Consider the following 17,248-nt stretch of genomic DNA (forward strand, 5'->3'; position numbering starts at 1 on the left):
CACAAAACCGACATTAAAGGCTCAGGAGCACAGGGGCCGACGTTTGAGTTGCCTCTGAGTCATAAAGTTTCACTTGAACACACCACAAACAGTGTAGTAGCAGAGGAGGGGTTTCTGGTACAACTTCACCCACTTATAATGCACGTGGAGAAGGTGAAAAGTCTTAAGAGGTGGAAACTCCAGCAACACTTGTAGTATCTATAACAACTTAAAAGTTACACCAACACAGTTCTGAAGGACCCTGATTAATGTTTTGTCCTTTTTATGCACCACAAAGACTACAACCAACACCAACCAGCTCGTACATTCTGCAACTCTGTGAAACACTCTACTACGAGGTGGAGGTAGTCTGTATTTGTCTTTCAAAAAGGGAAACTGTGAGTGTTGTTCACTGAACATTCATCGGAGGCCAAAATCAATTCCATTGATTGACTGCCTTGCTCAGATTCTGAATTCTTTACTTTTTTTTATTTTGTTGCTACAAACATCTGGCAAGCCAAACTCTATTTGCCCCACTGTGAGCACCTCTGGCCTAATTGAACAGCCAATCAAAGTTGTTATTCTCAGTGATGGGCTCTGCCGCTGATTCAGTACGCGCAGTTGGCTGAAAAGCCTTCTTCAATGGGCGATGGTGCCCGGCATATCGCTATAAATTAAGTTTTCAGACTCTCACCATTGGCCGGACATTAGCTGGTGTCTCTCTGCCTGGTGTTTTAGGGTCCTGATTCTTTTGTTGTAGTAAATGTAATATCTTTTTAGCTTTGGCCTGCTAGTCAGACAAAAAATGACACATGCAGAAGCTTTTCTCTCTAAAGTTTTGATCAGGGACAACACAGCTCAGTTTAGGGTAGAGACGATAGCAGTGCAGCCAGAAATGTATTAAACTGAGTCAACAGGAAAGTGGCCTTACATGCATAATTCATTATTCTGCTTTGGCAGTAATTGCTGTTATTTATTGTGAGAGTTTGTTTCTCTTTTTGCCATTTAGAGTAAATGGTATTGAGCTGAGAAAAAAAGGGGAGAGAGAGGTGCAAAGTATAATGCAATTGGCTGCTTCTATCCTGTCTAAAATTGAGGAACAGTTCAGGAGACTCACTGCAAATTATTCATAGCCTCCTGTTGAAGCTGCTACAATCTCTGTGTGTTTGTGTGCGGGTGTGAGGAAGCCAGGGAGAGTGCCAGTGTGTCGGGAAAAACCAGAAAAGCCAACGTGCAACAAGGATTATTTAGTTGTTGGACGATAGTGGGTCAGACAGACTTTCTTTCACACACACAGACACACACACACACACACACACACACACACACCCTTTTCCTGTCCCTCAAATTCTGTGAAAACATGACACAAGGAAGTTGGCTTTCCCTTTCCCTTCGGAGAAAGATAATCGGATGATGAGAGGGACTCGGAGGCATGTTGGGGTTCAAAATAAGAGCAGGTGGCTGAGATATAACAGTCTCTGAAGTGGATAAGGAGGAGGGTGGAGGTGGAGGTGGAGGGGGGAGTTAGCAGGTGGGACAGTGGTGAAATGACATAATAAGAGCGATCTCGCTGCCTTCGCTATTTGGTGCTTCGATGCCGCTCGGCTGCGGCTTCAATCCAGTTACATTTTGTGATGACATTAATCAATTATTAATTAGTTATAAAGCAGAGCTAATAGCCAGTCTCAAGAGCCAGTCACTGGAGGAGAAATCGTTTTTTTCACTGTGTTCTAGTGTCTTGTATCGACATCCTGATTGTTTTCGGTTACAGCCGGCTCTCTAATGATGTCTGGAGCCTTGAAGTGGGATTCATTCACAAATTAAAATCACTCAAGCTGATAAGACAATATTAAATGACGTGATGATTCATTAACACGAGGCTTCTCCGGTCATTGTCTCGTCAGTTACAGCCAGATTCTTTCCCTACTTCTACAATATTGATCATTTGCAGTTTAATGTTTATTTAAGTTTGTATTTGACAGAGAGCCTCTATGTTTTGTAGGTGCTCCTATCCCTTTGTTTGTTTGTTGGTTCAAATCATCATACTGTATCAGTACCCTGTGTCTGTAGTGGGTAGACTTTGTAGAATACAACACAGCCAAGTTGAAGGAATATAATGTATTCTAATATATTATGTAAATGATTGTGAACAGGAGTAATTGTGCGGATCAGTGTTTTCTTCATTTAAATGATAGCACACAAAAGAAGAAATGGTTACAAAGTGCTGATGTTTAAAATGTTTATCAAACTAAAATAACTCTTATCTTTTGTAAAAACATGAATTCATCAAAAAATAGCTTTAACATAGTGTTAAAAGTATAATGTTTACTTTAGTGAGGCTTTGTCGTTCTTTAGCCTGACTGTCACTTAAACAAGTATTATCTGAAAGTGTCCACACCGCATGTCTCCCTCAGTTCACCTACTTCAAGATTTAAGGAATTCATATTCCTTTTCTAGTTCCCTCTGTCCGTTTCTTTGCCATTTCCCCCAGATCACCTGCCAGCGTCTTATTTAAAGTGATTTATTTGCACATAACTTACAGCATGCTTCTGAGCTGTCAGCCTTTGCACATTTTATCCCGTTCTATGAAATATTCTTCTAATGCTACCGACACTGACGACGCTTGCGTGTGCAGCTTCAGGCATCGCATAACAATTTTAAAGCGCAGCTGGATTTGTCATCTTTATTGTGGCAATTTGTGCGAGTTAACATTTCTGCCGCGTCCAGTGGAGTTTTAACATGCCGTGCAACAGACGGACAGGATTATTTCCCTCACCGGCCTTGTCAGCAGAAATGGGCTTCTCTCTCATTTCTGTAGGTTTAATATCCGCGGTGAGAATATCAAGCACCGAAATCGATGAGGAGCTCGTGTGCATGCAAGCAGGTCGAATACCAGCCTGTGGCCTGTGGAAGGCTGGAAAAGCTCTGATTTCATTTAATATTACTACAACCAGCCAGACGCCAAGCAAAATCTGTGACTTTAAAAATAGACTCTCAGGTGACAATGATTGAAATCCTGCCTTCACCTTGACCTCCTTTCTCACAGTGTTGCTGTTTGCTCAGATGACTGTGTAAGAACTGTGTGTGTGTGTGTGTGTGTGTGTGTGTGTGTGTGTGTGTGTGTGTGTGTGTGTGTGCGCGCAGTTCAGTGTGGTGAAACAGGGGGCTCTTCTGACCATGCTATTCCTCAGTACAAACACTGTGTGGAAGACTGTATTTAAATACATACTCTCTTAGCCTGCCCCCTACTGTTGCCCAGACCTACTTTCAAACACACACGTATACACTCACACACACTCTGGGGAAAATACACCCTTAAAACTGTTCGTAGGTGGACAGAACTGGACCGAAGCCGAGCTGCGAGTTAAATGGGTGTTTTGGTGATTTTTCTGAGTCCACACGTCCCAGTTAAAACACAATGAAGCAGTTTGGAGATGGACTTTGGGCAGAGGACTTTGTGGATCGTACTGCCTCTTGTGGCGAAGAGCGGCAGTGCTCCTCCTCTGCTCTTTGCCCTCATTAGCATACGAACAGGTTAATAACTAATGTCATTATTAATTTAGCTGTCAGTCCTCTGAGTGAGAATTTAGCCACACATTTAGCTGTGACTGCAAGGCATTTTTGGATTGTTTTATTGAGTTTGCATCATTTGTGGCACATGTGGAAATTTCACAATTTAGGACAGATTTGTTTTCTAACAAATAATCAGATTGAATCTCCATATTTTGTCTAAAATAACACTAAATGTCACTTTGAACCAAAGGGCAAAGCTTTGATTCTACTTTCACAAAGTTTAAAATGTGTAATGTCACACTTTAAGATATTCTCAATCTTAATTAAATACATTAAATAAAGGAAGCTTACTGGGTTGAGGTATTGTGATTGGTTTTTAACACTTTACAGGATGTTACTGAAATTGTTTTATACCAAAAACACTCCTGTGTACAAATCCTCACTATACACCCCACAATATTTTGCTGTTGTAGTTCTCAAAGTGGCCAGTTGGTGTCTTCCTTTCCCCGTTTCCACCTCTATAGGCTGATTGACCAGAGTGAATGATTGAACTGTCTCTCTCTGCTTTCAGTGACATGTTTACTATTGTGACACTTTGGAAACTGGGTCCTCACACATCATATACACTGTCAGGAATTAGGTAATGTTATAAGCCAGTTAAAGCAGCCACTTGTCATAGCTGTATCTAAATAAATCATCAGCAATTTGTGGCCATCGGTATTTCACCTCATTCAAAATGTGACCTCTTTCACGTCTAAATCAGTTGTTTGTGTCTGTGCTCATGCTTAACTGTTGCTCAGGCGTCCTTGTAACAGAACACCTGCATCATGGATTGTTATTACTGTTGGATTTATTTTGAAATGCATGTTTTTATAACAATTTCCTCTCTTTCCCCGTGTTGTTTTTTTTATATTTGCAGGAGCTGAAGAGAGTTAAGTGCCACCAAGTTGAGTGCAGTCCGTCCTGGAGCCTCTTCTCCCTGCCCTCTCCTGAACTTTCCCCCCAGCTGAGCAACAGTCTTGCACCTCCAAACACACTTGGTCTTGCAGACGCACATAAGACAGAGTTACACATCCCACCGCCACCCCCATAAACCAGAATGATCACGTCGGAGCTGCCTGTCCTACAGTGAGTGAAACACACACTTAACATGAAAAGAAGATTGCATGCATTTACAGCACTGTAAGAAATATGTGTTTATTCTTGACTAAAACAAGTCATTTGATTTGCTTTTCGCCTCTGTAGTTTGACTGTTATTTATCATTTTGGAGCTAAACATTTCAGCTCTTCTATGGATGAATTAAAGCTTTCAAGTGCATGTGAGTTATATGTCTGTTTTGTTCTCTTAGGGACTCATCCAATGAGTCTGGGGCAACAGATGCAGTGGGCTTAAGTATGAGCATGAGTGAAATGGAAGATCCAGAGGTGAAAGGCAAGAAGAAGAGAGGGAGGCCTGGAAAACAAGCCCCGGTAGGTGCCCACGTCTGTAGACGTGTGTCAGACTTCCCTGCTTTCTATCATTGAGTGGATGCATAAGTCAGACTCTGTGTGCACCTCAAGGTTCTGTCTGAATATGAGTAACTGGGTGATTTGTTTCCCTCCTGTTTGATTGATATATCTGTCCCCACAGGCATCCAATAAGAAGCCTCGGAAGTCACCAATGGACAAGGCTGTGGGCGTAGCAAGAGGGCGAGGGAAGGCGAACGGTGTGGCTCAACATAATGGAGACGGGGGGGACCCCGTCACTCTGTTTGAGGTGGTCAAACTGGGCAAGAGTGCCATGCAGGTGGGTGAATGACACTCTTAACTTTTTAGAGGTGAACTTGTTCAATTAAGTTAAAATTGAATTTGAAATTTGTTTGTGCTTATATCTCACAAGATGTTTTATTTTAAAGTTCCATCTGTGCTCCTGTAGTTTGAAATCAGATTCCGCTTTGTAAAATATGTTTTCTATCTGAAGAGGAGACATTAGTTATGACTGTGAGTTTTACTTTCTCGGTGTGTGTGTGTGTGTGTGTGTGTGTGCAGTCTGTAGTAGACGAGTGGATCGAGTCGTATAAACAAGACAGAGATTTGGCGCTGCTGGACCTCATCAATTTTTTCATCCAGTGCTCCGGGTGCAAAGGTAAGAGTCGTAAATTTAACTGCTGCAGCTTCGTAAAATCAGTTCTAGTGTGAACTTGAATCAAACATCTGGAGTAAATCGTGCTGTTATTGTTGTGTAACCAGGCACCGTGAGGATTGAAATGTTCAGGAACATGCAGAACGCAGAGATCATCCGCAAGATGACTGAGGAGTTTGATGAGGTAATGAAATGTTATGAATATGACTTCTGTTGCCTGAAGGAAAGGTACAACTGTCTCATTTTCCTCATATCTTGCTATTGTACTTTTGTTTATGACATATTTGGTCTATTTGGCTACCCCCTTTGCTGCCGTAAGAGTGCAAAATGCCCAGTTATAAAAGTCCGACTGAATCGATAGATTTTAGGTTTACTTTGTAAGGTATGAATATTTCCATCTCCTCTCAGACCCTCCAACAGGCTGTGCCAACAGATTTGACACTTTCATGTCTATGTTGAGCTCAAACCTGTTTCTTTTTATATTTAAGTTCATACGATTTTTAGATTCCAAACAGAAAATACTGGAAGAAAAACATATTCATATGTGGGTGCAATGATTAATATCACACAATAAAAGATGAAAGTCACTCTGGAATCTCACATCAATTCCGTTTTTATTTGTTTCTCACCATACGACACATTTTTGGACGGATCTGAGAGAAACAAACAAATAGCAGCGGTGAAACAGATGCAAGTGGTTCTGGTCTCGTTCATCTATAACAAGAAAGAAGAACGTCAAAACAAGCGGCCAGAATGAATAAAAGATCATAGAGTTCTCCTGCTGTCAGCGTACAAGAGCGAAGATATTTGTTTTACTCTGACAGTGAAGTGAATAATGGAACGGTTTATTACGTTCAGTAGCTGCAGGAATGCTCTTCATCAAATGCCAATCAGGCTTGATCATTCTGATGAACGATATTAAAGCTACTCTATGTTTTTTCATCAACAGGACAGCGGGGATTATCCTCTCACCATGCCAGGGCCCATGTGGAAGAAGTTTCGCTACAACTTCTGCGAGTTCATCAGCGTTTTGATCCGCCAGTGTCAGTACAGCATCATCTACGACGAGTACATGATGGACACAGTGATCTCACTCCTCACCGGACTGTCCGACTCCCAAGTGCGAGCCTTCAGACACACGTCCACATTAGCAGGTAATGAGACCAGCTTCATGACCACTGCGCTGCTAAATCTTAGCGGCAGGAAATGGCAATGAATAAATAACTGTTATCTCCATGCTTTTGTGCTTATTACCGAGTCTTTTCATGTGTCTATTTGTGTTTCTGCAAAGCGATGAAGCTGATGACAGCGCTGGTGAATGTGGCGCTGAACCTGAGCATCCACCAGGACAACACCCAGAGACAGTACGAGGCTGAGAGGAACAAGATAGCTGGCAAACGAGCCAATGAGAAGCTGGAGCTGCTGCTACAGAAGAGGAAGGAGGTTGGTCACGTTTAATATTTTATGGAAGGCATTAGCTTGTGTAGTGTTGAACTGAAATGCTTAATACTCAGAACCTTCATGCATAGAGCTGAAATTAATGCGCAGCAACTTGTACAAACATATTTTTAAATCAAAATTGTTGATAATAACAGCTGTTACCACTATTTATCTTGTTGTACTATAGATCTAAAATGTTGCTTGCCTGTAACTTGCGTTTTTCACTTTTTCACACAGCTTCAGGAAAACCAAGATGAAATAGAGAACATGATGAACTCCATCTTCAAGGGAATCTTTGTGCATCGCTACAGGTAACACTTCGGGCTGGTCGCTGCTGATAATGATAGATGTAATGATGCTTAACAGAAATCTGTCAGTCCTAATGATAATGGTGATGACAAACATTGATAGTGTTATTAGTTAACATGATCAGTTTTTGTTTTTTTTTCAAATCTTGTCGAGCCTTGTTGGTCACAATGACAACAACGTCTTTTTTTCCTCCCTAGGGATGCTATAGCTGAAATCCGAGCCATCTGCATCGAGGAGATCGGAGTGTGGATGAAGATGTACAGCGATGCTTTTCTTAATGACAGTTACCTGAAATATGTTGGTTGGACACTACACGATAGGGTGAGCACACAGTCAAACAACCACCCAACTCTTTAGTTGGCTTTGTTATCATATTTCTTCAAGACTTGGTTGATGTTTATTTTTAAACATTTCGGTATATTCTGACAGCAGGACTAACTGACTGACTAACTCTGTCTTTTTCAGCAAGGAGAAGTACGTCTGAAGTGCCTGAAAGCTCTGCAGAACCTGTACACAAACAGAGAACTGTTCCCGAAGTTAGAGCTTTTCACCAACCGCTTCAAGGTAACGACTGCAAGAATGCAAACATAAACATTTACTGCTTTTAACTGAGTGATTTTTTTTCTGATTTCTGTTGCACTTCTGCTTATTAATCCCAGTTCTTTTCCTGTTCAATTCTATTTGTTTGACAGGACCGCATCGTATCAATGACACTGGATAAGGAGTACGATGTGGCTGTGGAGGCCATCAGACTGGTCACACTCATCCTGCAGTGAGTAACTTTATATATGTAATACATTTAGTTTTGTGTAACTCTTACTCCTATTTTTTTAAACTGTGTGATGAGTGTGGCTAATTTTGGTGATCTGCTGCAGGGGCAGTGAGGACGCCTTGTCCAATGAGGACTGCGAGAACGTGTACCACCTGGTTTACTCTGCTCACCGACCGGTGGCAGTTGCTGCTGGAGAGTTTCTGCACAGGAAGTGAGTCCATCATGATTTATCTTAAGATAATTCGACTTGAAATAATGACAATCTTGTTTTTTGGGATCTTTTTCGTCATTTGACAGTGGTTTGTAACGCCTACTTTATCCTTTCTAACTGTTTCATCCTCTTTTCCTTCTCTCTCTTTCTCTCTCTCGTTCCCCCTCTTTTCGTCTGTCAGGCTGTTCAGTCGTCATGACCCGCAGGCAGAAGAAGCGCTGGCCAAGCGCAGAGGAAGGAGCAGTCCCAATGGAAATCTCATCCGCATGCTCGTGCTCTTCTTTCTGGAGAGCGAGGTAAGGCTGTCCCTGTTATTACCATGTTGTATAATTTATTGTTACTTCCTCTAAGCTGACACAAATATATAATTGATTTTTTTGAGACAGTAAAATAGATAAGATAACATAAAGAGTGTCTCGATTTTACTCTGTTAAAGAGAAATGTTGCTATCATTGTAGTTTATGTAAAAATGTTTTCAGGTATTTTTGCTGTAACTTTTCACACAATGCGTGTAAAAGTTTATCGTGCTCAGAGTGTCTTTCTTTCTTTGTGTGTAGCTCCATGAGCATGCAGCCTACCTGGTGGACTCGCTGTGGGAAAGCTCTCAGGAGCTGCTGAAAGACTGGGAGTGTATGGCTGAACTTCTGTTGGAAGAGCCTGTGCAGGGAGAGGAAGGTAAGAACACACACACACACACACACACACACACACACACACACACACACACACACACACACACCACACACACACACACATACACACACACACACTCTGTAAGCCTGTTAGCTAAAAGAGGTGATGCAATGAAATCATGTTCATTGAAACTCTGTCTGACTTTTGCTGACATTCTGACTCAATCTTTCTCTCTCCTTTGCTTTAACTCTGTATGTCTGTCTGTCTGTCCGTCTGTCCCTGCAGTGCTGTCAGACAGACAGGAGAGTGCTCTGATAGAGCTGATGGTGTGCACCATCCGACAGGCAGCAGAGGCACATCCACCTGTGGGCAGAGGCACGGGCAAACGGGTAGGTCAAGCATATGAACACTCAGTGTAATGACACAGTTATTAGTCTTTCAGCAGCAAACTTGGATTTTTCACAAGTTGATTTGAAGATGAGACTGATGTGATTAGATGGCAGCTCTGGACAAAATTAGCAAAAGAAGAAGTTTTCTCCCAGTGATTAATATTCCCAGTCATATCAGCAGGGCAGAATACCACCATTTTACTGCCTCTGTCTTGCCTATTTTTACGCCTAAGGCTACATCCGACATAAAATGTTGTGTCTGTGTGTTCAGGTGCTGACAGCGAAGGAGAGGAAGACCCAGATAGACGACAAGAACAAACTGACAGAGCACTTTATCATGGCTCTGCCGATGCTTTTGTCCAAGGTACGACCATCCTGAAATCCAACCCGAACAGAGTCAGCACCAGACAGGCCGGTGACACTGACTAATGACTCGGCTGGAGTGACTGATCTGTTTGTCGATATAATTGATCAGTGTTACTTATGTAGTCGTGAGTAGTGTTATTGAATTGTCCACTCTGGACAAGTATGTCGGCTGAATGCACTCAAACAGGGATACAGAAACAAGTATTAGCTGTTGATTTATGCTTCTTTCTATCTTCTGCTTCTTTATCTAATTCCTGCCTCTCTGTCTCCACCCTCCGCAGTACCAGGCAGACTCGGAGAAGGTGGCCAACCTGCTGCAGATCCCTCAGTTCTTTGACCTGGACGTGTACAGCGCCGGGCGTATGGAGAAGCACCTGGACGCCTTGCTGAAGCAGATCCGGCTGGTGGTGGAGAAGCACATCGAGATGGACGTGCTCGAGGCCTGCAGCAAGACCTACAGCATCCTCTGCTCTGAGGAGTACACCATCATGAACCGCGTGGACATCGCCCGCTCGCAGCTCATCGATGAGATGACCGATCGCTTTACACACTCTGTGGAGGAGCTGCTGCAGGAGGTATGAGGAGGACAAGTCAGGGAAATTTTGTCGAAGTTGTAGCCTTTTATGAAGAAATATGAGTCTAGACTTTGAACACTAACACATGCTTGTTATTCTGCAGGCTGAAGAGGCCGATGATGACGATATCTACAATGTTTTATCTACTCTTAAGAGACTCACAGCTTTCCACAAGTAAGACTTTCTCTTTACCTTTTACTTTCCATCTGTTTAGGGCTGCAACTAACAAATATTTACATTTTTGGTGAATATTTGGCAGTTTTCTCGATTAATCATTCAGTCCATATCTGAAAATAGTTGCAAAAATGTTACTATAAAACTTCCACTACACAAACTTAATGACTTAACTTTTTCCTCTTTTTCCTTGCCTCAGTGCCCACGACTTGACGCGGTGGGATTTATTTGGGAACTGCTATCGGTTGCTGAAGGCAGGCATCGAGCAGGGCTCCATGCCGGAGCAGATAGCCGTTCAGGCCCTGCAGTGCTCGCACTACTCCATCCTGTGGCAGCTGGTCAAGATCACAGAGGGGGCTCCCAGCAAGGTGCTGGATTCACCTCATTGACTGGGCTTTAACAGTACACACTCACAGATCCAAACAGGAGCTTATCTGTATTTCTGCAGAGAGCCGCCCCGATTCAGAGGCTTCACCCCCAATCTATCTCATTTAACACTTTAAATCAGCATCGAGGCGTCAGATCCCAGAGCTGTTTTTCACCATTTTGTGGTGGAGGGAAGATGGAACCTTCACAACAGCTTAACGTTTAATCGATTGCTGGCAAGTCTCTTGCAGCGTAGCATCACAAGTTGAAGGATGCTGTTTTTAGCTCAAGTTCAATAATTCTGCTCTCACCCACAGTAGCTTAAAGATCCCCTGTGTGCAACCATTATATCTCACTAAATTCTTCCCTGTTGACTAGGGTTGTCACAACATGAGCGGAAATTGTATCTGAAGTGGATACAAATAATATAATGATAAACTTGATCATCGTTAGTTGTGCAGTCTGAGCCCTCCGACGGACTCCACCAGTGTCAACACAAAGTGTATTGATTATTCTGCCTCAGCTGAGATAGCTGATGATTAATTCTAATCATTAAAGTTCGATTACTTCATTGGTGCAGTTAGCACAGGCGAGACATTTAGCCTGACAATATTGATTTCTGAGTGTGGCTAATAGTGTGTGTGTGTGTGTGTGTGTGTGTGTGTGTGTGTGTGTGTGTGTGTGTGTGCAGGATGACCTGGTGGCTCTCAGGAGAGTGGTGAAGTCTTTCCTGGCTGTTTGCCAACAGTGCCTGTCCAACGTCAACACACCAGTCAAAGAACAGGTAAGAACACATACCTGACACGACCCCATCTGTGTTGAACTGTGAACGTTACTGTCACAGATGCGTTTGGAGAGTGGATGACAGAAACAGTGCCACAGTGTGCGACGTGTTAGGTCAGCTTGATTTATGAAACAACTTGGAGTTTTTAGAAAATTAAATCAAAGCATCAAATTAACACTTCAGGACTGTGATTGTCCAAAAGTGTGGGACGAGGGAAGCGTTAGAAATGTTTTCTGTCATCTCAAGAAATCAGTATTTTGTTCTGTCCTCCTCATTTGTGCCTCTTGTCCAGGCGTTCATGCTTCTCTGCGACCTGCTGATGATCTTCAGTCACCAGCTGGTCTCCGGCGGCAGGGAGGGCCTCCAGCCGCTGGTTTTCAACCCCGACAGCACTCTGCAGAACGAGCTGCTCAACTTCGTCCTGGACCATGTCTTCATCGACCAGGACGATGAGAGTCAGAGCATGGGTGAGGATGAGGGGAACACCTTTTGGGAATTAGATAAGAATGACGTAAGCTTAAAGATGGCTTTAAGAAGATAAACAAAACCCTCATGTTTATTTGATATTTCCTTCTGCCTTCAGAGGGAGACGAGGAAGACGAGGCCAACAAGATCGAGGCTCTCCACAAAAGGAGAAATCTGCTCGCGGCTTTCTGCAAACTCATCATCTATGATATCGTGGACATGCCCGCTGCTGCCGACATCTTCAAACACTACATGAAGGTGGGTGTTCATATATATTTGACATGAATAATGACACCATCAATAGAAAATATCAGGCGGTATGAAAAGTAATGGAAAAAAAAATCAGAAGCCGGCAAATCATTTGGTCAAAATAAGATGATGACAAAACCGATAATGTGATTCAAAAAATGTGGTTCCGAGATACCATTAAAACTCTCTTCACTACTCGCAGAGATGATTGGTTGATCAATAGCAAAAATGCACATCTTTATTCTTGGGAGTAGATTGTGGAAGAGATTTTAGAGCAATTTTCTCTTGCAGTTTCTTTGATTTCCTATAATAATGCCAAGATAAAGTATTCTCAAGTTTGTGGTTGTTAAATGTGAAAATGAGGCTCTTTAGGATGCTCTAGGGATATAGTTTTATCTCTGTAGTCATTTTTAGTTTTCAGTGATGAAGCACAGAAGTGAACTGGCAGCAGTAAATAAAAACAATGAGGAGGAAAGAACCGTCTAAAGAGGGAAATACATTGGAAACACTAAATAAATATTTTAAAAATACAAAAAAGTAACCCTAAAGTTAGAACATATGATTTTATTCACGTAAGTTGTGGTTCATCTTGCATGTTTTTAACTGTTTGGTTTTTCTGCCCTTAGTATTATAACGATTATGGCGACATCATCAAGGAGACTCTGAGTAAAACCAGACAGACAGACAAGATTCAATGTGCCAAGACCCTCATCCTCAGTCTGCAGCAGGTGAGACACTGATGAAGACCATATGACAGGCTGCTTACACAGCTCCCTGGCCCGAAACATTGCATGCTTTGATTTATGTGCGCTCCAACACCTTGTCAACACGTGTGTGTGTGTGTTGTTGCAGCTGTTCAACGAGCTGCTGCAGGACCAGGGACCAAACCTGGACCGGACGTCTTCTCACGTCAGCGGCATCAAGGAGTTGGCCCGCCGCTTCGCCCTCACCTTCGGCCTGGATCAGATCAAGACCAGAGAGGCTGTTGCCACGCTGCACAAGTAAGACCAGACCGGACTTACAGCTATAATCAGGAAGTTGATAACCATTACACACCCATGTGGGTTTTAAACGTGTGCAGACCACAGTGCTACATTTTAATGATGCTGATTTCAATCTGGAGATAAAAATGTGAATGTTGGCTGCAGGATTTATATTCAGTCATGCACAGAAAGAATCTTCATTCATGTATTCTCAATATAAACACAGGCAAACTGATTATTATTTCAGACTGAAATCAAAATAGGACACTACTCCACCACTTCAGCCTCCACTCTTTGGCTGCTATTACATATGTAGGCAGCTGTAGGTGAAATTCACCAAATCTGCTTCTGTGCTGAAGAAACAAAGATGAATACTGGTGGAAGTGGAAGTGGATGTTTTAATATTTTAAGGTCAACCCAACATTCAATAAACTTAAGTGAAGAGTTTGACTTTTGTGTTGTGAAGATAATGGATTTCTAACTTGGATACAAAACCTTCTGTCTCTTTCTCCCTCTCTTCAGGGATGGAATAGAGTTTGCATTTAAGTACCAGAACCCTCGGGGACCAGAGTTTCCTCCCATCAACTTGGCCTTCCTGGAGGTTCTGAGTGAATTCTCCTCCAAACTCATCCGCCAGGACAAAAAGACAGTGTAAGTGCTCCTGTCCATCTTCTCTCCTACTCTCAGTCAAAACCCTTGATCTTGCCATTTCAAAATAAACCATCATTTATCATCAAGAATTATGTTAAAATGGCACGCAGGTGGTCGAGTGGTTAGAGCGCATGCCACATATGCAGCTGACCCCGGTTCGATTCCGGCCGGAGGTCTTTTGCTGCATGTCACATCCCCCTCTCTCTCCCATATTTCCTATCTGTCTACTGCTTAATAAAGGTGTCTATGCCGGAAAAAATCTTAAAAAAAAAAAAGAATTATGTTAAAACGCCACTTGTCTCCTCAGCCACTCGTACCTGGAGAAGTTCATGTCAGAGTCGATGTCGGAGCGCCGGGAGGACGTGTGGCTGCCGCTGATCTCCTACAGGAACAGCCTGCTGACGGGAGGAGACGAGGACCACATGTCCGTCACATCGGGCTCCAGCAGCAAGACCGGCTCAGTCCGCAGCAAGAAGGGACGACCGCCGATACACAAGAAGCGCATAGAGGGTGAGGAGACGGGCAAACACACACAGATCAGGCTCCGTTCATGAATCTTCTTACTGAACTCTTTCTCTGTGTTCATTTCAGAGGAGAGTAGTGTGGAGGGCTCGTGGATGTTGCGTAATGACACTCTTCAGACACCGGGGGCGCTGCAGACTCCTCAGCTCACCTCAACGGTCCTCAGAGAGAACAGACCAGCAGAACACATGCCAGACCCGGACTCAGAACCCGGATCAGAGAACGACTTCGTACACAAGTGAGTGTTGCGCATCACGAAAAATACACAATGAAACATAACAAACGAGACAGAATGGAGGAAAGTGACTCTGTCTGTCCTCAGTCCTCAGATGCAGATGTCGTGGCTCGGCCAGCAGAAGATGGAGGAGGTGAACAGGAAGGACAGGACGGGCCTGAACTACATCAAGTCACGCAGCAATCAGGGCGTCCGGCAGACTGTGTAAGTGTGTTAGGATTTAAAAGCAGCCGCACGAACTGATGACTTAATTATTCCTAATGAAGTTACAGCTGATAAACAGGTAGATTTGCTCCTTCTTCTGTAATTGTGTGTCTCGTCTCTCCCTTAATTTCCCCTTCAGGCGCGGGCTGATGGAGGATGACGCAGAGCCCATCTTCGAGGATGTGATGATGTCATCGCGGGGTCAGCTAGAGGACATGAACGAGGAGTTTGAAGACACTATGGTGATCGACCTGGTGAGTAAAATCACAACTGTGAAACTCAACAGAAGAAAGAAAGATGAATTCATTATTAAGAGTTATTGACCTGATTCATTGTTTATCATTGTTTAATGGCTTCAATTTGGCTTCTGTCCTTCGCAGCCGCCATCGAGGAACAGACGTGAAAGAGCAGAATTAAGACCAGACTTCTTCGACTCTGCAGCGATGATTGAGGACGAGTCGGTGAGTAAAACATTGACAGTTTGAGTCTTAGTTTGAACTTGTGCCGTTGCCATGGATTGCAAAGGGATGATCAATGTTATTCACTTCAGTGGTTGTAATGTTCAGGTCGATCAGTCTAACAGTCGATCTCGTCTCCACTGTTCCAGGGTTTCAGTATGCCCATGTTCTGATCTGGGAAAGAGGCAACGATCCTGAGATCAGGGTCCACATCAGGAGTAAACACAAAGGGGAGGGACGTCTTAACCCACATAACCTGCCAATCAAACTCTTAAGAAGAAGAAAAAAAACATTGTTGAAGTACTTTTCTCTTTCTATAAGACATGATGGAAGGATGTTTGTCAAGTGGATCTACTGATGGATCCCGCATCGGCCGGATCTCACCTGGAAGTGTGAAGCGCGGACCGGCTCTGTCCTATCAGTTCAGACGGGCCGGAGGATTCGGAATCTTGTCCGGATTATTCGAGAGCTTCGTCTTGCTCCTAATCCTTCTCCTCCTCCTCTTCCTCTTTCCAGCCCGTCGGTTTAGCTCTTGTTAGCGGTAGCTCTGACGGCTGCCGGCCCGACGGAGCACTCTCAGTTTTTATGGTCCCCCTGTAACACAGATGTACAGTCGTTTGGTTCGGCTTCCGATCGGCGTGAAACTCTGTACAGCCCGCCCCTCTTCCCTTCTTTTGGTGTCGCACTTCGATCCGTCTGATTAAATCCAACATAGAGAAGTTCTCAATACTAAATGTTCTATATCTTTGCTCTTATTACCACCCACCGACCCCTCCCCTCTCTCTCTCTCTCTCTCTCTCTCTCTCTCTCTCTCTCTCTCTCTCTCTCTCTCTCTCTCTCTCTCTCTCTCTCTCTCTGTTCGCCATCTGAGTCCTTGTATGTGGTGGTGCTGGTGTGTGACGTGTGTGTGTGCGTGCGTGCGAGTGTGTGTGTGTGTGTGTGTGTGTGTGTAAAAGTGTTGATGGTGGTTGAGTTAGTCGCACATGCACACTGAGGTCAACAGCTATAGGAGGAAGTGATGTAACTGTCTTGTGCGTGACGTCCAAGCAAAGCGAGTGTTGAAGCCACACACCCGCCCCCCCCTGGACGGCCGCTCTACTCTCTCGGATCTCTGACGTGTTCTACACACACCCTCGAATAAAAAAAACGGCTTTTTTGAAGTTAAAACATTTAAAAAAAAGACAATAAACATATTTTGAATTCTGTAGCTTTAGTACTAAAGTTTTAAATCGAGTGTGTTTTTGTTTTTGTCCGATGTTTGTACAGCTTTTTTCTTGAATATGTATCTTGTTTGTTGCCAAATTGTGGCCTACATACTTAAAGTATATTCCAGCCCCGTCCCCTACACCCGTAACTCATATCTAACGGTTACCAAGCTCAGATTGTTGCTGTGGGTTATAGCAGCTTTTTCAGCGCTGTATGGTCTGATTGTAATCGTTTCATGGTTCAGTATTATGGCAGATTATCTGTTCGGTTTGTTCCTTTTACAGGTCAGATCAACTTGCGTTTTTTTTAACACTTGCCTACAGTTTTAACTGATACGAGAAGATTTGTTGTTCATATCCAGTGCAGTGATGGATCTCTACGTCTGACAGATTTGTTTGAATGTGTTCTGAATGTTTCCAGCCATATCGTCGTTCGCCCAACGTTTGTTTATCGATCATTTACCTTTTTTCCCCTGGCTGGCTTGGCAGTCCTGTAAATATCAGAGACAATTGGATCTTTTCTGCAGTGCAGTTGACATCAGTTGCCCTTAAAATGCTCTAAAAGCCTGTTTTTGTTTTTTTTGTTTTTTTCTGTGATCCTAAATTCTTTTTAATAAAATAAAATCTGTAATCGATTTATGGA

The 17,248-nt window shown here is 43.2% G+C and overlaps 1 protein-coding gene across 3 annotated transcripts in view; it reads left to right on the forward strand.

Moving 5' to 3' along the window:
- stag1a (STAG1 cohesin complex component a) overlaps window positions 1–17,248 on the forward strand; it is a 40,569-nt gene extending 23,321 nt beyond the window's left edge. For 2 of the 3 annotated variants that reach the window (XM_030391662.1, XM_030391661.1), the window contains 31 exons: window positions 4,412–4,620; window positions 4,842–4,962; window positions 5,123–5,278; window positions 5,521–5,617; window positions 5,722–5,798; window positions 6,564–6,768; window positions 6,906–7,057; window positions 7,292–7,365; window positions 7,561–7,684; window positions 7,829–7,927; window positions 8,056–8,135; window positions 8,239–8,346; window positions 8,528–8,642; window positions 8,904–9,021; window positions 9,265–9,368; window positions 9,640–9,732; window positions 10,016–10,309; window positions 10,413–10,483; window positions 10,683–10,851; window positions 11,541–11,633; window positions 11,926–12,100; window positions 12,217–12,356; window positions 12,974–13,075; window positions 13,200–13,348; window positions 13,853–13,981; window positions 14,289–14,491; window positions 14,573–14,741; window positions 14,826–14,942; window positions 15,082–15,196; window positions 15,323–15,403; window positions 15,550–15,573. In XM_030391662.1, coding sequence (XP_030247522.1) covers window positions 4,592–4,620; window positions 4,842–4,962; window positions 5,123–5,278; window positions 5,521–5,617; window positions 5,722–5,798; window positions 6,564–6,768; window positions 6,906–7,057; window positions 7,292–7,365; window positions 7,561–7,684; window positions 7,829–7,927; window positions 8,056–8,135; window positions 8,239–8,346; window positions 8,528–8,642; window positions 8,904–9,021; window positions 9,265–9,368; window positions 9,640–9,732; window positions 10,016–10,309; window positions 10,413–10,483; window positions 10,683–10,851; window positions 11,541–11,633; window positions 11,926–12,100; window positions 12,217–12,356; window positions 12,974–13,075; window positions 13,200–13,348; window positions 13,853–13,981; window positions 14,289–14,491; window positions 14,573–14,741; window positions 14,826–14,942; window positions 15,082–15,196; window positions 15,323–15,403; window positions 15,550–15,573 — 3,783 coding nt within the window. In that variant the 5' untranslated portion in view covers window positions 4,412–4,591. Of the gene's footprint in view, window positions 1–4,411; window positions 4,621–4,841; window positions 4,963–5,122; window positions 5,279–5,520; window positions 5,618–5,721; window positions 5,799–6,563; window positions 6,769–6,905; window positions 7,058–7,291; window positions 7,366–7,560; window positions 7,685–7,828; window positions 7,928–8,055; window positions 8,136–8,238; window positions 8,347–8,527; window positions 8,643–8,903; window positions 9,022–9,264; window positions 9,369–9,639; window positions 9,733–10,015; window positions 10,310–10,412; window positions 10,484–10,682; window positions 10,852–11,540; window positions 11,634–11,925; window positions 12,101–12,216; window positions 12,357–12,973; window positions 13,076–13,199; window positions 13,349–13,852; window positions 13,982–14,288; window positions 14,492–14,572; window positions 14,742–14,825; window positions 14,943–15,081; window positions 15,197–15,322; window positions 15,404–15,549 lie in introns of those variants that run through there. The other variant, XM_030391660.1, reaches the window with a different exon arrangement.

Source organism: Sparus aurata, chromosome 16 (assembly GCF_900880675.1).
Source record: "Sparus aurata chromosome 16, fSpaAur1.1, whole genome shotgun sequence".
NCBI classification, from domain to species: domain Eukaryota; kingdom Metazoa; phylum Chordata; class Actinopteri; order Spariformes; family Sparidae; genus Sparus; species Sparus aurata.